This window comes from Punica granatum, chromosome 8 (assembly GCF_007655135.1).
Source record: "Punica granatum isolate Tunisia-2019 chromosome 8, ASM765513v2, whole genome shotgun sequence".
NCBI lineage: Eukaryota > Viridiplantae > Streptophyta > Magnoliopsida > Myrtales > Lythraceae > Punica > Punica granatum.
Window position 1 is genome coordinate 21,072,324 of NC_045134.1, and position 20,059 is coordinate 21,092,382.

The window sequence follows — 20,059 nt, forward strand, 5'->3', positions numbered from 1 at the left end:
TGGGTGGGAAAGTGAATTCCCACCAAGGTGGCAATCTTCGGGAATGCAAAATTATGAAACTCTTCACATCTTCTTCCTCTCCTCCTCTCCAGTGTTATCAGAACCGGACCGGATGATGAACCGAAAAGGGTACGGGGTCATGAGTTTATGGGTCCAACCGGAGGTTCGACGGATCGGACCGCACGTTTATTTAAAATAAAATAAATATTCATATTATTAAAAAAATTATGATAATTAAGATAAAAGTATGATGATTTTAAAGAAATATAACAATAGTATAAGAAAGTATCTATATTTAATATTTCTTACTTCAAAATAAATATTTTATTTTAATAAGTAATTAAAAGTAGAGTTAAAAGAACAAAAAAGTGGTGGTGGATTGGTTGGTAGTATGCTAATATGAGAAGTAAAAGGTCATAAGTTCAAATCCTTACACAACCAATCAATTTTTATATTAAATAGGAAACCCATAAAAATCCATAGAACCGGCCGGTTCAATGGAATTTTGTTTAAAACCGACCGGTTCAATGGGTCTGGCGGTTCAAAGCTGCCATTTCGGTTTTCAGGCGAACCCGACTGGACATGGTGCCGGTTCCCGGTCCGACCGGTCGACCCGGCCGGTCCGGTCCGGTTCTGATAACAATGCTCCTCCCTCCTAATACCGAACATCGCCGGAAACCGGGAAGAAGAGGCTACGACCTCCTAATATATTGTAAATTTAATATTTAAAAAAGATTACTAGTAATGTTAATTGGACATAACAAACACGGGAATGTAGATTCCCAATAATTTAATAAGTGTGAATACGGGGAGTGTTTGATTCGAGTATTGTTAGATTACATGAAATATGAAGATTCAAAAAGTTTAACTATACAAATTTTTTCCTTGAGTTAAAAGTTGAAATGTGAAATTATTGTGTATAGTAAATTATGTTGGATTACGGTAAATGTGAATGATAATTTAATATACGATTTATTTTTGTAGAGATGATTGTGGATCCCACAACCGTAATCTCTGTTGTAAGCTAACAATTTCACTTGTTTCGACTGCAAAGTTTTTATCGACCACGGCCGTAAATTTCTAACTCATACAAATGATTACAATGGTTAACTTTTACTACCTCTATAAACAAATGCCGTAAAATACTATGTAAAATTCAAACTTTACATAGAAACAAACACCTCCTAAGTGATGGTAATGTGCATTACTAGGAATCACATTACTAGTAATCCACCAATCCACCGAACGCCGCCTTAGCTTATAACAAGAGTAATTGGACTCCGAGGAAAATGAAATGAATTGAATCGTATTCAATCTGTTGACTTGGGACAGAGAAATTGGGTGAACTAAACTTCCTGTTTCCTATATAAAGAAAAAGGAAAAATTATTCCTATAAAAAGAGGGTAATTATAAAAACCATGGCATGATTCACTTACAATCTGTGCTGTCGATTTGCAACTTTAGGTGGCGTTCGATATGAGGTAATTCAAATAGATTACTGATAATATTAGACTAAGTTGCTTTGCTTGGGCCAACAAGGTTACCGTGTCTGATAATATCACATTACCAGCAATCTTGACAGCGGTAATACACATGACCACCAAAATAGTAATATGGATAGCCACCATAATTTTATTAACTTGTATATGGAAAAGATTGATGCACAATAGATGGAACATTAAGACATCCTTATTACCAAGAAGACTTACAGTAGGTTTTAAGTACAGCCGTTGCACCAGTACATGGTAGGAGGAAAGCTATGACCGCAGGTTTTAGTTGGGGTGCCTCCTTCGGACCCGTGTCTTCATCCCAGGGACCTTATTTTCCCCGCTGGCGGAGAACTCCCACTTAACAACCTCTCCATCCCAAGAAGAGCTGACGAGCATCGGGTAGCTGGGGTGCCAGCTGCAGTCCCGAACAGTCGACCTGTGGTACTTGAGAACCGCCACCAGAGCTCCCGTCACCTGAGGGATCACATACATATATAATGGTCAAAGCCACGTCTAGTGCGGAGGAATGTAAGAGAAATGGAATGGGACGGAATTGCCGTATACATAATTCCATCCTATATCGATGATTCATCTGGGACGTTCACATTCTTTTGTGCCAAAGATGCCCTACATCCAAACAATACTGTTATTTACGTACCAGATCGTAAATGTAAACCCACGAGTCGTTGGAACCTGTGTAGATGTACTTTTGGCCAGTGCTGTAGAAAAGTATATGAAGATATTATATCATATCAGAATAAAAAAGGAACAAAAAGAGTTTTCAATTATTTCCCGGAAAATGAAACAGAGAACTGGACGGGGTTTCTAGTTTCTAGAGCACCAAGGCTTTGGTCAAATCAATCGGACAACTCATTACGAGTTTACCCAGGATGTATTAGATTTTCTACCTGTGCTCAGGTGAGAAGTAGCACCGGATAAGCGTGCGCAACACGGAATGGCCTCTATAAGTTGTAACGGACTGGTCATTTGGGTGCTTCAGATGTTGAGCACGACCATGATAGTCCATCCACCTGTAATCCCAGTCGTAATTCCTGAAACTCAAGCTGCTGCAATGACTAGAGAAAGTAAAATGAGTGCTTTGCTGACAGCTCTTCTTCAAATAAGTAAGGTCTGAAAGTGAAACTAAATTCAATGATCTTAAATCACTAATCAAGCAGAACTTAAATCACCAGTCATTTACGAGGAAAATGCTCTCAAATGGAATTCTTTCAATTTACCAAAATGACAAAGGCAATAGACAATAAGGACTCCAAATACAATAATGCAACTGGGCAACTACATGGACGTACTGTTAAGGAAAATGGACTAATTATAAGTTTACCCTTCGATGATTGATGTCACGGAGTCTATTACCCCACCTGACTATGACCCGTTTATATCATCCCCATGGAGCATATACTTCAAGCAAATGTTGAACCAAAGGCCTCTAGAGAGCCACCAGAGTTTGCCTTTGTTTGAGGTTAAGATGTTATGCCTAGGACTTGGAGCTTCCCTATCGTTTCTTCCCCCCACAAAACCCCAACCCCCCCCCCCCCCCCCAAAAAAATACCAAGGAAAAGCAATTCTAATCATGGTTGTTAGAATCGTGATTCGAATCGTAGAATCTTACGATTTTACGATTCAAGGGGTGGCTAGCGAGTCCGATTCCATGGCATGAATCGGGAAGGTCGAATCGTGGCTGAATCGCGATTCAAATCACAGAATCCTAGAATCGGACCGATTCTATGATTCTAGTTTCAACTCAAAGTTGTATGCCCCCTCTCTCTCCCTCCTCATCTCTCTCATTATGCGACAATATTGCTTATTGGTTCTCTTATTTTATGAAAAGTTTGAAACTTGTCTTCTGGCTGTAAGTGATAGGGACTTGGAAAGTTTTTCGAACTGCTTCAAATTGGGTTCTAGTCAATTCCTAATTGCCTTATGGTTTGAGATGACTTAGGCTGAAATTTTTTTCGACTTTTTTAGGTGTAGAGAAAGATGACTCCAAGATTTTGACGAACGAAATAGGAAACAACAAAATTTATCATTTGATATTTGCTTCTACTATTTCTAACATGAGATTTGGTATATATCTGTATATGTTGTTTTTTTTAATTACAGGTAGAATCTTACGATTCACGATTCGATTCTACGATTCACGATTCCACAACCCTCGACCGATTCTAGGTAGAATCGTGATTCTGACAACCTTGATTCTAATACTTAAAGACATGTTTTTTTCTTTGTGATGATTAGCGTTGACAATTCACTGCATAATCCGCAGTAGAAAACTATTGGGAAGAGACATCAGCGTTTATATTCTGAGAACCTAGAGCAAATGTCCTATCTAAAAATGCGTCAGTTATTTTAGCAAACTTGCGAAGGGCGTCAGTACAACTTCCCAATTTTCATAATGGGATCTCAGAATTAAAATCCAAAATTATGTGTTTAATTTTTCATTTTAGGAGGGAATCTAAGGGATCAGCTCAACTTACGAAGTTTCGTTAGAGGACATTTTTCTGATATCCCAGAGTTTGATGGCCTGATCCTTGCCATTGGAAATGAAGTAACGGCCATCACCTCGACTATCAATGAAAGTAATGCCTTCAATGTGTCCAACAAGAACTCCTGCAGGCTTCTCTCTCGTGTTAAAGCAGCGCCTGTCCCATACCTTAAAATATGCAAATTTACTCACTGAAATACCGAACAAGAACAAACATATTATCTCTGTTGATTCTATGTCCAAATTCTAAGCTTCTGCTCCTCTTGCTAATTTTGCACAAAACTATATAAAGAATAAATGGAAATCTCTAAGAAGGAATTTTGAAATTGCTGTATTTAGCTTCTCATTGCTAAATTGAAACATTAAAGACAAAGGGTGGACAAATACAAGTTCTGAAATGCAGATCGTTCGCAAGTTATCTCCATGCTGGTGAACTCAGAACATGGAGAATAGCTTCCATAAAAAACATCAAGACTTCAAAAAGAAGAATTACCTTGCAGTAAGTATCATCACTCCCAGAGTAAACCAGATGCCCACTTTCATCGGCAAAGCAAACAGTATTAACATCAGACTGCAATACAAAACAAGAAATTAAACTTCAAAACCTCTATATTTCATGTTTGTCCCAAAAGTCTCCACATTTACTAGAATTAGTAAATTAGAAGTTCTTCTGATAATCATATGAAACATAATAGTAGAGTTCCCTACCATGTGTGCAGAAATTCGAAGGGAAAGTTTATTTGCTTCAAGATCGTATACATATATCGAGTCATCGCTGCTTCCAGCAACAAGTTCCCGACCATCGGTTGAATATTTGATAGAGAAGATTCCAAAGGCATATCCTCTGTCACCATATGCAGAAAAATCTAAACCCTCATGGATCTCCTGCATGATATGAGAAGTGCGAACCCAGATTTAATGCTGTACAGAAAATCGACAAGCTTTTTCGGCTGAGAGAAAATCTTAACCAAGTCAATCTTGCCACGGCGCATGGTCAGGCTTTAGCAAAACTCAAAACGAAAGCAAAGTGCAAACATAGTAAAAGATTATTTGAGAAGGACATGATTTAAACTTCAAACCAAAACTATTACTCCAATTAATCATAGAATTATAATAAGTAAGAAGGCAATTGCGCAGACTATCTACTCTCTACAGCTTTTATATCCCTAAAAGGTGGCTTTACATGACACAGAGACCAGGTACCGGTATTGAGTCTGCAAGCTACGATTATGTCCCCCTGTTACAAACTTAAATGGAAAAAGTCTTTAACAAATCTCTCATATGTGAGGGAGACCGTTCAAAAACCAATTTAATATCACATCTCAATCTATCAATAAACATAGAAGTGCCATTTTGAGGCACATGTAATGCAGATACTGATCGTACAGAAATAAGCAGCTTTCTTGAGAAAAATTGCTATAATACTGGGGATTACCGTAATATTTGCATAAGACTCCATACTGGAAGATCCAATATTAACAATGTGGACAATAGGTGACATACTTGCATAAACCTGCAACCAAATGTAAAGCCCATTAACTGATAAGCACAGCGGTGGAAACCACATACGACAAACCACATACTAAATACGCTTACCTCAGGTTTACAAACATCAGCACAATAGAGAGTTTCATTGGACAAGCATGATCTTTTATTCATTGATTGAAACAGGGAAATTTGAAACTCACAAGAGAGCGTTGATTAGGAGAAAGACAGGTATCTGTGATTGTCCACCGCAAACTCCTTGCGAGAATGTTCTTCTTAAACTTCCATCCACCATCAACGTCATAAATCCTGATGTTGCTTCCCTGAAATTGTAGGTTTAAGAAACCCATCATTGAAAAGTCAGACAAAAAGAAAATTATAATTACAATAAACAAATAGTTATAGACAAGATTATCCGAATCATACATAGTACCTGAAAGCTAGCAACAAAAAGAGAACCATCAGCAGAAAATTGGGACACGTAGGCCCTGGAACTCATCTGATCCACGACCCAAGGTCCATTAATGGGTAAGTATCTGCTCAAGATGTGGCGGCAGTCAGCTGATGAGAATCTCCCGAGCCCTGAGTAATTACCTTCTCGACTAGCTAGCATCTTCACCGTTGAAACGGGCAGTGCTCCCCTCCCAGGAACATTCCTGATCAAATTCTCATTGGGCCTTGATTTGAGGTTTGTCAGATGGGCTATCTCATGGTCGAAGCAGTTCAGAGGTTTGTTGGGTCGTCTCAGGTTGTCACCAATTTCATGGAAGCTATTGCCTTCTCCATCACAAACCTCAGGCTCGATCTCCAATCTACTCAGCGAATAGCCCATCTGGCGAATTGCCTCTGTGACATCAAAATACATTTTCTGCTAGAACTGCTTATCGAGATACCACGTATGGTGACATTGCTTGATCATATTGCCTATAATTTTAGCAGTAAAATCATCCTGCGGAGATAGTATTTCATCTATCAAGAACTGACAGAAGCAATTGCCTGGAAAAGTAAAATTAATAACTTTCTCCTTGTACAATGTTGGACTGTCTATTGGCTACAAAAGCACAACGTTTGATTCCACTTCTGTGATTAAATACAGAGAAATAAACATTCTTCTTTTGAGTGATAGATTGAAAAATTCATTAAGAAACACCGAGAAGATGCAAGGAAATACATGTGCAAAAAGATGCCCAAAGAAGTCCACCCTAAGAATGAAAAAAGGAAGTCGGCGAACTCAAGAATGTGTCGAGCATATCCCACCTATACGACAGTCTATAGTTAAAATTGCAGCTCCAAGCCATCTAAGTACGAACAAATGGTCAGGGGATTCAACTCCCTCAAAAGCTCAACGATTTCTCTTATGCCATATAATCCAAAAAATCGAAAGAGGAATCATGTTAATCAATCTCTGCTTCTACTTGCTAATACCAAAGCCATTCCGAGCTCTCAATTTGCGGTCAACAGTGCTGGCTGTCGCCCAACTCAAATCCATACATTTGAAAGCAGTAGTCCAAACTTTACAAGTCCAGGAGCAGTGGAGAAGAAGATGGTTAACAGATTCTTCATCCAATTTGCAGAGGAAGCACCGATTAACCAGTACCTTTTCTCGAGGATGAGATTACCAATAGTTAAGATATGACCCCAAGTTACTTCTGAAACAAAAAGCCAAACATTCAATGGAACGTTACTTTGCCAAATCATCTTCCATGGAAAATGGGGGCACCCACCAGCAGCTTCTGACTTTTGCCTCCTTGTCCCTTGCCACACTGAAAATCTCTGGGAAGAGAATACTCGGCGGGACATCTCCACACCAGGGGTCATGCCAAAACCCGAGTGGCTGCACCATCACCAACTTTAAAGCTAAGAGTAGGACGAAAGTAAATCCAGCCCCAGGAGATGTTCTTCCACACCAGCCGACCCCACGAGGCTATCTGCTACCCCCAGAAATCCAGCCATACTTCGCCACTATTAACCTACTCCATAAGTGGTCGGGCTCAGTACTGAACCTCCAAAGCCATTTGCCTATAAGGGGCCTAATTAAACAACCTTAAAGACTTAATGGCCAGCCCATTTCTAGTTAGAGGCTGTTGACAGTCTTCCAACAAAAACTAAAGATAAGGTACCCCGAAAGAAATGGAGGACATCTTCTCCTTACATCCATTTATCACCTCATCCTTCACATTCGAATCGACCCAGTTGACTAAAATCTGAAACAGATGCCAAAAATTCCAACTTTCAAGAAAAAATCACGTCTTTTCAAGCTGACTCTATGCCTCAAAGTACTCTTCCCCGTCCCTCTTCCTTCAAACCCAGTCAAAATTTAACACAGCAGAACAAGCTTCTTGCTCAATCATGCTACTCAATAGTCAGATAATTTGTAACTCAGAGTCCACGGGGACATCAAGAATCCAGCAGATCATAAATTCAGTTGATCTGATGGACAAGGTTGATTTGATGGACAAGGTTCAACCGAGAGAATAAGAATTAGGAAATGCACAAAGCCGACAGTAGGAAGGGACATAATCACTCGAGCACACACAAAAGTAGGAACAAAATCTAAATTTGAACTTACCTGAATCGACGGAACATCTCCAGATGACGATTCTCCTTCTTTTTTTATTCTTTTATACTTTTGATATGATCTTCTTCTTCTTGATGGATACCTGACCTGAGTATTTGTATTGAGCACCGTACTGAGTGGGTAATGGATACCCAGACAATTTATTATTATTATTATTATTATTATTGTTGTTGTTGTTGTTGATGTTGTTGTTGTTATTATTATAGTGTACGAATACATGCTTTGTTTTTGTTGGATATGAATAAATGGTATGCAAAATGATTTTATTCCTCCAATTTTTTCGGTGTGAACCTGATATTTGAAAGTTTGGATTCCAATTAATCCAATATAGAACGGATTGACCTATGAAGGGATAAAACTCTCACAGCACAGATTTTCTCCATTTACAAAACTCAAATTCGAAACTTTACCTAAAAGGAACAAGCATTAAATCGGTTAGACCAATCCATTTTGGTAGTTTTATGTCCCTTTTGTTTCTTTGGAAATGAACGCGTGGATATTATACATATACAGCTATAAACAAATCTATATATGGTTTCCTAGGATAACCGATAGACTTTTCCCATTAGTAAATATTATTATGGTACAATACTAATTGCGTGATCAATATCAAATCAATGGTTGGTTGCGATTTAAATTATGCTCTCTCATATCAAGTGACGAAATATAATCTGCAAAAAGTTTGATATATCAAGTGCACAAAAATCGAAAACGGGTCGAACAAAACGGAAATGAATTGATAATAATATGCAAAAATATATATTATAAATTTTTGTGGTTTGTATTTGAATATATTTAATGTCTAATACTTCCAATACCATTATAGCTAGGTTGAACTCGAGGTTGTAACAGCCAAATATTCTTTCTATATTTATTTTCGGTGTGTATCTTGGCATATGGAAGCTCAAGAAACCTTGATTAATCCAGTTTGTATATTCTCCCTATATTTATCTAATGCCTTCCACGCGTGCTCTTATATTTCATGGGTCCTTTGTATATTCTCCTATATTTATCTAATGCCTTCCATGCGTGCTCTTATATTTCATGGGTTATAGTTATTTTGAATTAGGTCTCATGGCTTTGTTGTCTTATGTCTGTCCTATCAATCTTGAAGCGGAGGATTCAAGTTGGATTTTGCTTACCTTAAATTGGAGTTTAAGGCTTCATATGCTCTTTTATTTCATCCATCTGCACAAATGCATCGCACAACAACCTCCTCCTACGGCGTTTCCACTATCAGCATCTTCGATCAATATATTGAGGGATATCAACCTTTTGAATTTCTTATGATACGTACTTTGCACTTTTGTTTGTTGGCAAATTCCCTTGTCAGTTCGTTACATTTAATCTCTAGCATTTGTAATTGCTAAGAAAATATAATTTGGTTATGCAGTTCATATACTAATTATGTTGTTCATCTAATTTTTATTTGGTTAAAGATTTATTGGGTTCTTCGCTCCACCCCTAAAATTAGTGACAATCTTATCAGTGAATTTGCATACACACTCTTCTAGCATATTGAAGTCCATAGTAAGTTAAATATTATATATCAATCAATAATTGTATGGTTTGTTTTCAATGTCATCTCACATACTTTGAAAAATAAAATTGTTTTCGCATGTCCTCAAACTTTCAATTAATTGATTGTCAAGGAAATTAAATATTTAGTTCAGAGTTAACTACACATAAAAATAAAGAGGATGAGCTCATCTCACAATAATATTGATAATTGACTCTATGGCAGGGATTAAAGTAATGCAAAATATTTCACGTTCAAATCTACGAGTTCCATATATTTGAAAGTTACATTTTATTTATGAGACGCTCATTATTAGTAACGAAAAGTCATTGTTATGGCACGATATATCAAAAACTCATTACAAAAGATGGTGACATATACCATCAAAAAATATGTACCATCAGAACATAAATTGTTGGTATATAAAGATCTATGTCAACAGATTTACGAACTATTAGTACATATGAATAATATCCTCATGGGTTAAATCGAGAAAAGACTTTTACTAACTAGACTTTTCCTAATGCTTATTGAACTTACGGTATAGCGAAAACCAATTCCATTAAAATATACATGTATACTAATGGTTCATAAATCTGTTGGCACATATCTTGCTATACCAACAATAATTTATCTTTTGCAGATATTTTTTGGCACATGTCATATATTTTGTAGTGACTTTTATTCCGGAGTTTACCAAAAGAAGACTTTCATTCCAGACTTGAGTTTATTAATTTATGTTTTCCCTTTTTCTATCTTGTAGGAATCGAGCTCATAGTTTGGGCCATACACCATATGTTCATCTCCTCTTAAAGATTATTGGCTGATAGAAACGTTTACCCATCCACTCGTTTATTAATGGCACTTTCATTATGTTATTCTTTATTGAATTTCAGTTCTTTCCTATCTATCATTCATATAACGGGTCCTTAAAGATGGATAAATAGCATTAGGGATGGACCGAGGCGGACAAAGGGGCAATCCCGCCCCCCCAAAAAATATTGACGTTAATTATAAGGAAATTTATATATTATGGTCTAATTTTTTTTTTTATGAAAATCCTTATGTTCCTCCTCCGCCCCCCAAATCGAAATCTTGAGTCCGTCCCTGCACAACATCAATTAGATCTAACAATCTAAGGAAAATGCTATCAATTTTCAAACATTATTTCTTGTGGTGTTGTTGATTCACTCGTAAATCTTTTCACCGCCCAATTCTCCTTATCCTCTCTATTCGCATTTTCCTAAATTTCGGCCAATTGAGGTCACGGCTGACCTCTGAGATCACCGACGACCTCAATTGGGACGATGGTGGTCGGCCACCCTTCCCCGTCAAGTTCGCCTCTCTAATCTGATGGCATAGTTGGAAAATTAGATGGCAAATTCAGGAAATTTTCGTCCTTTTAATATATTAATTTATATTTATTAAATTCCTAGTGTTGAAGTTGGTGGGAGATATAGTGATCTGATGTGGAATGGGCTCCAAAAACACTTATAAATTGGGTCAAAAGCCCAACTATTAAAGAAATTGCAATTGTCTTAACTTCATATTTCCATATAAAGAAATTGGCTCGGGGTTCAATTCCTCCAAGACTGAGCTATAATTATTCATTATAGGGTCCTTTTGAATTACTTTCACATGTTAACCTACCAAATACTTCTCCAACAATAAACCAATATTACATTGTAGATGTTGGTTATGCGAATTCTAAGGTGGCGTTTGAAATTTAGGTTTGATTTTAACTTGACTTTGATTGTGATTTTACGGAGTATTTGGTCAAACTTGCGGGCCCACATTCATTTGAGAATATTGTAATTATGGAGTTGTATTAAAATGGAGCGGTGTAAATATTTATGGGTGGGGCCCATTATTTTGACTTTAATGAGTGTAATTTGTTTTGTTATGGGTAGATTTAAAATCAAAATCACGATTCTAAAATCAAACCCAAATTTCAAACGAGGCCTGGTTTTCTCGCACCATATAGAAGGAAGCATTATCATTTAAATGATTGGAGGGATGGGCATCGACGACTACATTTTAGTAGTTTTTCAATATGAAATATTCTTCAGCTAGAAATGTGATTGAAAAATGCTTTGGGCTATTTAAAACACGATGGGGCATTCTTAGGAGCCCTTCTTTTTACCTAATTAAGATTTATAATTGTATCTTTCTACATTGTTGTTTGCTTCATAACTTTATTAAGAGGGAAATGCTTATGGATCCATTGGAGGAAGACTTGGAGCTTGAAGCACAAATCAATGAAGAAGATTCTAACGTGATTTCGAAAATTGAAGCATCCAATGCTTGGAGGTCCTATTGAAATAATTTGGCTACCACTATGTTTGATGACTAGATGACAACTAAATTTTGTGTCTTGGGTTCCTTTAGAGATGATTTTTGGTTTTATGCTATTACAATGCAATGTTTTTGGACATCTCAAGTTTATCTGAGGTTATATATCAATTATTGATATTTAATTCTATTGGTTATGATTCAACTATTTTTAGTTGCTTGCTATATCTGTTTTTAGTAGCCTGTAATTACCTTCTTGAGTTCCTTTACATATTTCATTGATTTTCTATTATTAATTGGTTCATGTACAATTCAGAGTCCTTCTGCCCTATTTTAATGTAGTCCAAGTCTAGTTATTATGTATATTTTAGAAATATCGATGGCGACAGAGGTTAGAGGACCAGGTAAATATAAACGGCCATGAATAGATGAAGAAGATGACACGCTTATTGAGGTATTGTTGGACATTCACCACACACGATGATATAGAGCTGATCATGGCTTTCGTCCAAGCCATTATGGGGCTATTAAAAAAGTATTACATGTTAAATTGCCATAGGCTAGGCTGCAAGATAACCCCCATATATAGTCGAAGAGAAAGACGTTAAAGACAAATTTCAATACTATTTTTTAAATGATTCACAACATAAGTGGCTTTGGTTGGGATGATGTCAGGAAGTTTATTGTGGCTAAAATGCAGCGTGGGATGTATACTTGTAGCTAAATTGGAATAGCCATTCTTTGTCAATTTCCATTTTCTAATTTCCACTTTTTGTTTCTTCAATTTGCTTCCCAGCTTTTCTTTTTTGGTTGCTTATCGCTGCTTTGGATTAGACTGACTCTTTGTTCACTTTGGTTGGTGGGTTGCCCATGTGTCAATAGCTTAAAATTCTTTTAATCTTTTTTTCCATTTTAGCACTCCCAATCCTAACTTTTCCTTTTGGGTTGCTTTAGGTTTCTGGTTATTCCTCAGTAGCTGAAAAAGACACGATAGTTATTATCATTTTTTTGTCTCATTGATTTGCCTTTATTTAATCCTGTTTATCCAGACTATTTATGTGATTCTACTTCTGTAAATCCTTCGAGTCACTGTAAATTTTGAAAGAGAAGAAGAGTAGTTATTGATAATTGCTAGATCTTGTCCAGGATTTATTGGTCTTGCAAGATATCAATTTGTTGTATTTTGTAGGGACATAAGCATGCAGTAGGATTTAAGGAGAAGCCATTTTGCCACTTTGATGAACTTTGCATCATTTTTTGTGTTGATCGAGCTACTGGGAAGGTTGTTGAAGGATTAGTAGATGTGGAGGAGGAGTTGGAGAAGGAAGCAAACCAAAAGGAATGAGCAAATAATGAGAAGGAAAATAATACTGAAGTCTTAATGTTCTCTAGTGCTCCTTCATCAATTGAAGTGAAGTGAGGTCCGGAGAGAAAATGAGGAAAAAGAAAATTGATGCTTCTAGTGAGTAGGTTGAAGCACTTCAGGGGTCGGCCATCTTTTTAGGTGATAAAATCACTCAATCATCATTCACGATTGTTCGTATCATTAGAAAGGATGTTACAATAGAAAAGAGTTCATTACTTGACTCAGAGTTGCAGAAGTTGATCAGTCTTACTATGAGTGAACGTCATGCAACCACTCTAAAGATAGGTTATGATGAAAAGGCCACGAAATCTTTTTCACCATTCGTTTCTTTGAAAAAGAGTCTTGGGTGAGAAGCTTCTTGAGCGGGAATTACTAAGCTTGACTTTTGCATTCGGAGATATTCGAAGAGGTTAAAAAACTTATAAATTATAGGTTAAGTGTTCAAGTATGATGTTCTCAAAAAACTTTGAATTTTTGAGACTAGACTATTTTCATTACAGGGAGATGCGAACTATGCCATAGAACTAATTTGAATGATGATTTTATGTGGACAATATGATTATGCTTTTGTTGTTAGTGTACATTCGATAGCTCATGAAGCATATTATCATCATTATAATTTCCTTATTTTTTTATTTTGACGGTGGAAAAATGATCAAGAATAAATATTGTGGTAAAGTTGTATATCTCATAAGCCAAACATATTATTGTATCGTCCCGTATAGAATAAGAAAAGGCTGGAATAATCTATTTTGGGAAGAATTTTTAATTTTGGCCTACTAAAAATATCATGTCAGGAAGATTTTATTTTTTATTTTTTTCTTTGAATTCTTATATATTCTCATTTCACATCGAACCATATTGCGAGAGTCTTAGGTCGGTTTTATATTTTTCACATCGAACTGTGTTTGCTAGAGTCCTATACTTTCTTGTTCAATTGATGCAAAAATCAATGTTAAAAAAAGTTATCATTCTTTGAGGTTAAATTTGGCACATCAACTTTCCACTCAAATTCTATTTTTATGAAATAGAAAACATAACAAACTTAAGATATGTAATGGCAATTCTTCCATGGATCCATTCCATTCAATTTCAACATATCAATTCTATTATATTTGATTCCATTTCGGTATACTAAACGGCGCTAAAGAGATTAAGATTTTTAATTTTCAATAAGAGATGTTATATGAAATTCTAGAATATCAAAATGATAGTACTGGTTCAAAACTAAATAAAGAGATATTGTTTATATATTGTCTTCCCCTAAATATTGTCCGATAAGTCAAATTGGATATAGATCTATTTCATTTAATCTATATAATACAGGACAAGGGTTAATGAAATTTTATAATTTGGATGAGAATGTCATTTTCTTTTTACAACAATTACATGGAATAAAAAATCGTGCCATGCTCAACAAGATTTTATTAAAAATTAGGTGATTACCCGTGCTTGAGCGGGGAATTCATAAATGAAATATGTATTATCTATTATTGAAGAAAAAAGATCTACAAATATAATGAATTTATGCATAAATGAAATAATATGTTTACTCAAAACGTGCAAAACAACACCTCTTCATCGTCATTTTCATGAGCATCGATATTCCTTTACAAGTAAGTTGAACATAAAGAACTTTTCTAATATTCATGCACGGTCCATAAATCCCTTTGTTTACTTTGGTTTCTACATTACCTTCCACAAGAACTCAGTTAAGGACAACCCAAAAATCAAAACCGTGCCATAACCTTCACTCAATGATCAGAGGCCTTATAGAACACATTGAGAATCATATATGCAGGACGACAAAGTAACATCCATTTCACATCTCATCGAAAGTAGCACAACAGTGAAGAATTTTAATGAAGGCTTTAAAACTACTATCTACTGAAACTCAACACCTTGATCTTTAAACTTGAAATCTAGGCAATAATGCAATGGTCACATTGCGAGAATCATGCTAAATTGTTGAATATGGTGCTAGGACCATTGAAAACCTCACTACCCTCACTCTCTTAGGCTCGTCCTGCCGATATATACTTAAGCAAGGCTGTGAGCTTATATAAGCTTATTCAAAATTGTAAATATGCAACTTCAAAAAATGAGCAAATCATATTTATGTGGCTCATGAATTAGTGCTAAAATCACACACACACACACACACACACACACACACTCACACACACACATATATACATATGTGTGTATTCTCGTTATCTTTAGTCAATTTAATCTCATTTAACTCCTTGCCCTTCTACCAAATTTTCAAGTCTAACTTTTCTACACCGTCACTAGCTGAAGATGTTCATTGAAATTTAGTACTTATTGAGAGAGATTGTCCCCGAGGAAAAATTAAAGAGAAATCAATGGGTTTATAAGAGATTGTGTATCACAACCTACTCACTCGAGCTTTTGAGTTGAAGATGGACCCAACCGATTATAGGTTTAGTAGAAATTTTACATGGTATCAGAGACCGTTTGCCTGTGTAGGGGATTCACACCACGCCAGGCCCGAGTGTAAAACTTGTGGCTACTGAAGTTCAAGTCCAAAAGTGAGAAGAGCTCGGCTCGAGGTAAGTTGTTGAGAGCAGGTGTTCACGCGTTGACGTGTAGGTAAAGAGTGAGAAAAACCGCACGGTACCACGTGAGGCAGGTGTTGAAAGAGATTATCCCACATGGAAAAATTAAATAGAAATCTACGGGTTTATGAGAGATTGGGCACCACAACCTACTAGCTTGAGCTTTTGGGTTGAAGATAGGTCCAATCGATCATGGTTGTCAGAATCGCGATTCGAATCCTACAATCATACGATTCTACTATTCGGAGGGGGCATTGATTTCAATTCCATGGGATGAGTCAGGAAGCTAAGATCGGTGGTGAATCGGGGCAAGAATCGTGGAATCACATAATCGGGTTCAGCCTTATAGTCAGGTCAAAACTCAGCCCATTAGTCTTGAGTCTAACCATTTTTTCCCCTTTTCTTCTTCACCGGCCTTTCCCCCTTTCTTCCAGACTCCAATCCCCTAGTCTCTTTCCCACTTTTTCTCTCGATCGACGACTTTGACCTAAATCCACTGACTAAGTACCTTCTTCGACCAAGTTCAGTCTTCAACCATATACCTTCTCCGAGCTTCGACCATGTACCTTCTTGCTCTGCTTGAGCTTCTACCAAGTTCCTTTTGGCTTTTCGACTAGGTATGGTTCCTTCTTGCTTTGCATGAGCTTTAACCAGGTTCCTTCTAGCTTCTTCGACTAGGTACTTTCTTGCTCTGCCTCAGCTCTAATTCAACCATCCCTAACCCTCTGCCTTCCCCAATCCGCTATTGACGCTGATATTAACTTCCCTCCGCCATTGCCGCTACCATTTACTGCCAATCAAGTAAAGAAGAAGGTTCCCCTGTGGTGGTCTCGAGCTGAAGTCGAGTTAGAAGCTATCCCTCGGATCAATTAGATTTATTAGCTAGAGAATTGCTTCCCAAGTACCTTTTCCCTAACTCCATCGCTTTTCTAGACTGAGTCGTTCTGGACTTCTTTTTTTTTTCCGTTTTGCTTTGTAACAAAATTTCTGCTGCTCTGAGTCTTCGTTCTGGATTGAGTCGTTCTAGACTCTCTTTTTTTTTATAGTGTATGCTTTTAGATAGGATCCTACGGTAATTTGGCAATGAACGAGTTAGGCTTAGGTCTTTGTGATCCTATTGCTTGTGCTACTACTGAGTTAATCAGTTGAGTTGAGTTTGTGTTAGATTTGTTGAGTGAGTGATTGCTGAGTTTGGGTTGAACAGAGATAGTTTCTGCAAGTGGATCTAGGAGTGCATCAGCTAGTAATACCAGAGTAGTAGTCAAATCTAGAAAAAAAAATACTAGTGGAGTTAGAGATGATCCGACATGGGTACACCGTTATGAAGTTCCAAGAGAGAGACTAAATATTAAATGTAAATATTGTGACAAGATAGTTTCTGGAGGTCCCTATAGATTGAAGCATCAGTTGGGATGTACCAAGATTAACGTGGCACCTTGTCCTGCTATGTCTTGATGATGTTAAAAATAATATGCTCACGATATGTATGCATTTAGAGGATCTTTTAATGAAGAAGAAACAAGCTAGTAGTTGTGGGTTGAAATATGATGATGTTGTAGACCTTGATAATGATGATGAAGATGCAGGGGCTGGTACAAAGAGAAAGGGAATGGAAACAACTGAAATTTCTAGTTTATTTAAAAAGAGAAGTTTGAACATTCAAAGCAAGCAAAAGCAACCAACAATTAATAAGATGATGAAAAAAGATTTGAGAGAGGATGTGTGCATGCATATTGCCCTTTTTTTTCTATACAAGTGCAATTCCATTTAATTGTGTGGAGAATACTGAGTTTGAAAAGATGTGTCATTTGATTGGGAAGTATGGCATTGGATTGAAACCGCTATCTTATCATGAGATTAGAGATAAATATTTGAGAAAAGATGTTGATAATACTATGTCATTGCTTAAGGAGTATAAAGCTATGTGGAGAAAGGCGGAGTGTTTCATAATGTCAGATGGTTGGACTAATAAGATGAAGAGGTCCATATGCAATTTCCTAGTGAATAGCCCCAAGGGAATAATTTCTTTGACTTCCATTGACACATCATATATCTCTAAGACTGCAGATAAAGTATTTGAGATGATAGATGATATAGTTGAACAAGTTGGGGAAGAGAATGTAGTTCAAATTGTCACGAATAATGTTGCTAATTACAAGGCGACATGTGAGATGTTAATGGAGAAACGGAAGAAGTTATTTTGGACTCCTTGTGTAGCTTAATGCATAGATCTTCTGCTGGAGGATTTAGAGAAGAAGATTAAAGTACATGAGCTAACGTTAATGAATGGTAGGAAAATCACGACCTTCATTTACTTGAGAACACTCCTCATCACGATACTTAAGCATTTCACCAATGGCAAAGATTTGATTAGACTGGCTATGACTCGCTTTGCTATTGCTTATCTGACTTTGGGATGCCTCTTTGACAATAGAAACGCTCTAAGGACTATGTTTGCATCCAAGCAATGGAAATGGAGTCAATTTGCGAAGTTAGAAGGTGAAAAGTACGCGAAATGTGCTGTTATTGATAACAAATTTTGGAATAATATTAATACATTTTTGAAAGCTGCATATCCTCTCATTAAGGTGCTCCGCATGGTGGATTCGGATGAAAAGCCCGCTATTGGCTTTATTTATAATGAGATGGACAAAGCTAAGCATAATATCAAAGCAAACTTCAAGGATGATTGGAAGAAGTAAAATTTATTTATAAGCTGCTGTATGGTTAGTCTTTACTTACTTATTTATCATTATATTTGAAATTTGTAAGTATCTAATAATGGTTTGTTTCATACTTTTAACTATGATTCTATTTGGAAGGTTATTGATGAGAGACGGGAGGTTCAACTTCATAGGCCTCTGCATGCTGCTGCTTATTACCTAAATCCCCGGTTGCATTTCTCTTTTGAATTTAGAGCTGATAAGAAAATCATGTGTGGATTATATTTAGGTATGGATGGGATGCTAGATGATGAAGAGAGGGGTAAGGTTAGTTTGCAGCTAGAGGAATTCAAATATGAAAGAGGGCTCTTTGGATTCTCATCTACAAAGTCTATGAGGTTCAAGAAGACGCCGGCATATTAGTAGAAGTCATATGGTACCGGTACCCCAGAGTTGCAAAGATTTAATATAAGAATATTGTGTTTGACTTGTAGCTCTTCAGGATGATAGTTTAATTAGAGTGCTTTTGAAATGGTATTCTATGGATTCCCCTTTTAGTAATATATTTTACTAACTGTTTTTTCTAGGTACAAACAAAGAGAAGAAATCGTTGCATCAAAAGAAGATGAATGATTTAGTATTTGTGATGTACAACTTGAAGTTGAAAGATAAGAAGATCAAGAAGCAAGTTGATATTCGAGTGGAGAACATTTCTTCCAATGATGAATTGATTGCCAAAGAGGAGGTAGAGAATACTGCAACCTCAATGCATAATTTTAGCTTGCGTGCTCTTGGTCGTGGAGATGATGGTGATGAAGAAGGTGGAGGTATTCAAATTGACGAAGAAGATGCAGAGAATATGTGCACAGCATACCACGGTTGACGGTTGATGAGTTGGAGATTCATGAAGAAGATGAGTTTGATACTTTGTATGATGATGATGTTGGTGACGATGAAGATTTGGATGAAATTTTATCTGTTTGTTCATTTTATGTTATGACTTATGTTGTTAACTTTTTATTTCGGGAGTTTGAGTTATGATTTGGACCTTGAATTTCAATAATTTGTAACGATGTCTTGAGCTTTTATGACTTATTGTTGATTTGTTGGTTTGTGATCTTTATTTGAATTTGGTTTTTTTTTTTGCTTAGGAAAGTATGATACATATATATATGCCCTTTTTTTAATTATAGGTAGAATCTTATAATTCACGATTCGATTCTACGATTTACGATTCAACGACCATCGACCGATTATAGGTAGAATCGCGATTCTGATAACCTTGCAATCGATTATAGACCTATTAGAAATTTTACAGCACTCGACTGAGCTCTTTTAACTCAACCTTTTCAAAGTAAGCTGAGCTTGAGCTTGCCGATACTCGACTCGACTCGGTTACACCCCTACAGGTAATTTTCTGGGGTTTCTTTTTAAGCTCTCAAGAATTCAGACTTCTTCACCCATCGTGTTTCGGCCATTTCGATGGGTCTAAGGCCCAATGGACCTAGCCAACTAGACGGGCTTGGGCCCAATGGCTCAATCTCAACCCTTTCAGCCCATCTAAGTCCTCGGAACCCCGTTGTA

The 20,059-nt window shown here is 36.7% G+C and overlaps 1 protein-coding gene across 5 annotated transcripts; it reads right to left on the reverse strand.

Moving 5' to 3' along the window:
• Nucleotides 1-1,054: 1,054 nt before the first annotated feature.
• Nucleotides 1,055-8,202, reverse strand: LOC116188388 (LEC14B protein). 5 transcript variants are annotated; one of them, XR_004152245.1, is made up of 11 exons: nt 8,048-8,202; nt 5,912-6,427; nt 5,682-5,801; nt 5,429-5,506; nt 4,702-4,878; nt 4,487-4,564; nt 3,986-4,161; nt 2,399-2,557; nt 2,149-2,209; nt 1,710-1,964; nt 1,055-1,362 (listed from the first exon to the last, which is right to left on the reverse strand). XR_004152245.1 is itself a non-coding variant. In XM_031517713.1 (10 exons), the coding sequence occupies exons 2-10, from the start codon at nt 6,341-6,343 to the stop codon at nt 1,773-1,775; spliced, it is 1,473 nt and encodes a 490-aa protein (XP_031373573.1). In that variant the 5' UTR covers nt 6,344-6,427; nt 8,048-8,202; the 3' UTR covers nt 1,527-1,772. The 5 variants fall into 5 exon arrangements, 3 of the variants coding, with proteins under 3 accessions (XP_031373573.1, XP_031373572.1, XP_031373574.1); XR_004152244.1 differs by having other exon boundaries at nt 2,399-2,566; XM_031517713.1 differs by lacking the exon at nt 1,055-1,362 and having other exon boundaries at nt 1,527-1,964.
• Between the last annotated feature and the right edge of the window lie 11,857 nt (nt 8,203-20,059).

Bases quoted from the DNA above. Each gene is read 5' to 3' on its own strand.
- LOC116188388 (XM_031517712.1), bottom strand. From the start codon at position 6,343: ATGTATTTTGATGTCACAGAGGCAATTCGCCAGATGGGCTATTCGCTG. The intron at 5,802-5,911 runs GTACTATGTATG...CTACAATTTCAG, and splicing joins TTTTTGTTGCTAGCTTTCAG to GGAAGCAACATCAGGATTTA. The intron at 2,567-3,985 runs GTAAGTTGAGCT...TACTTTCTCTAG, and splicing joins ATGTCCTCTAACGAAACTTC to TCATTGCAGCAGCTTGAGTT.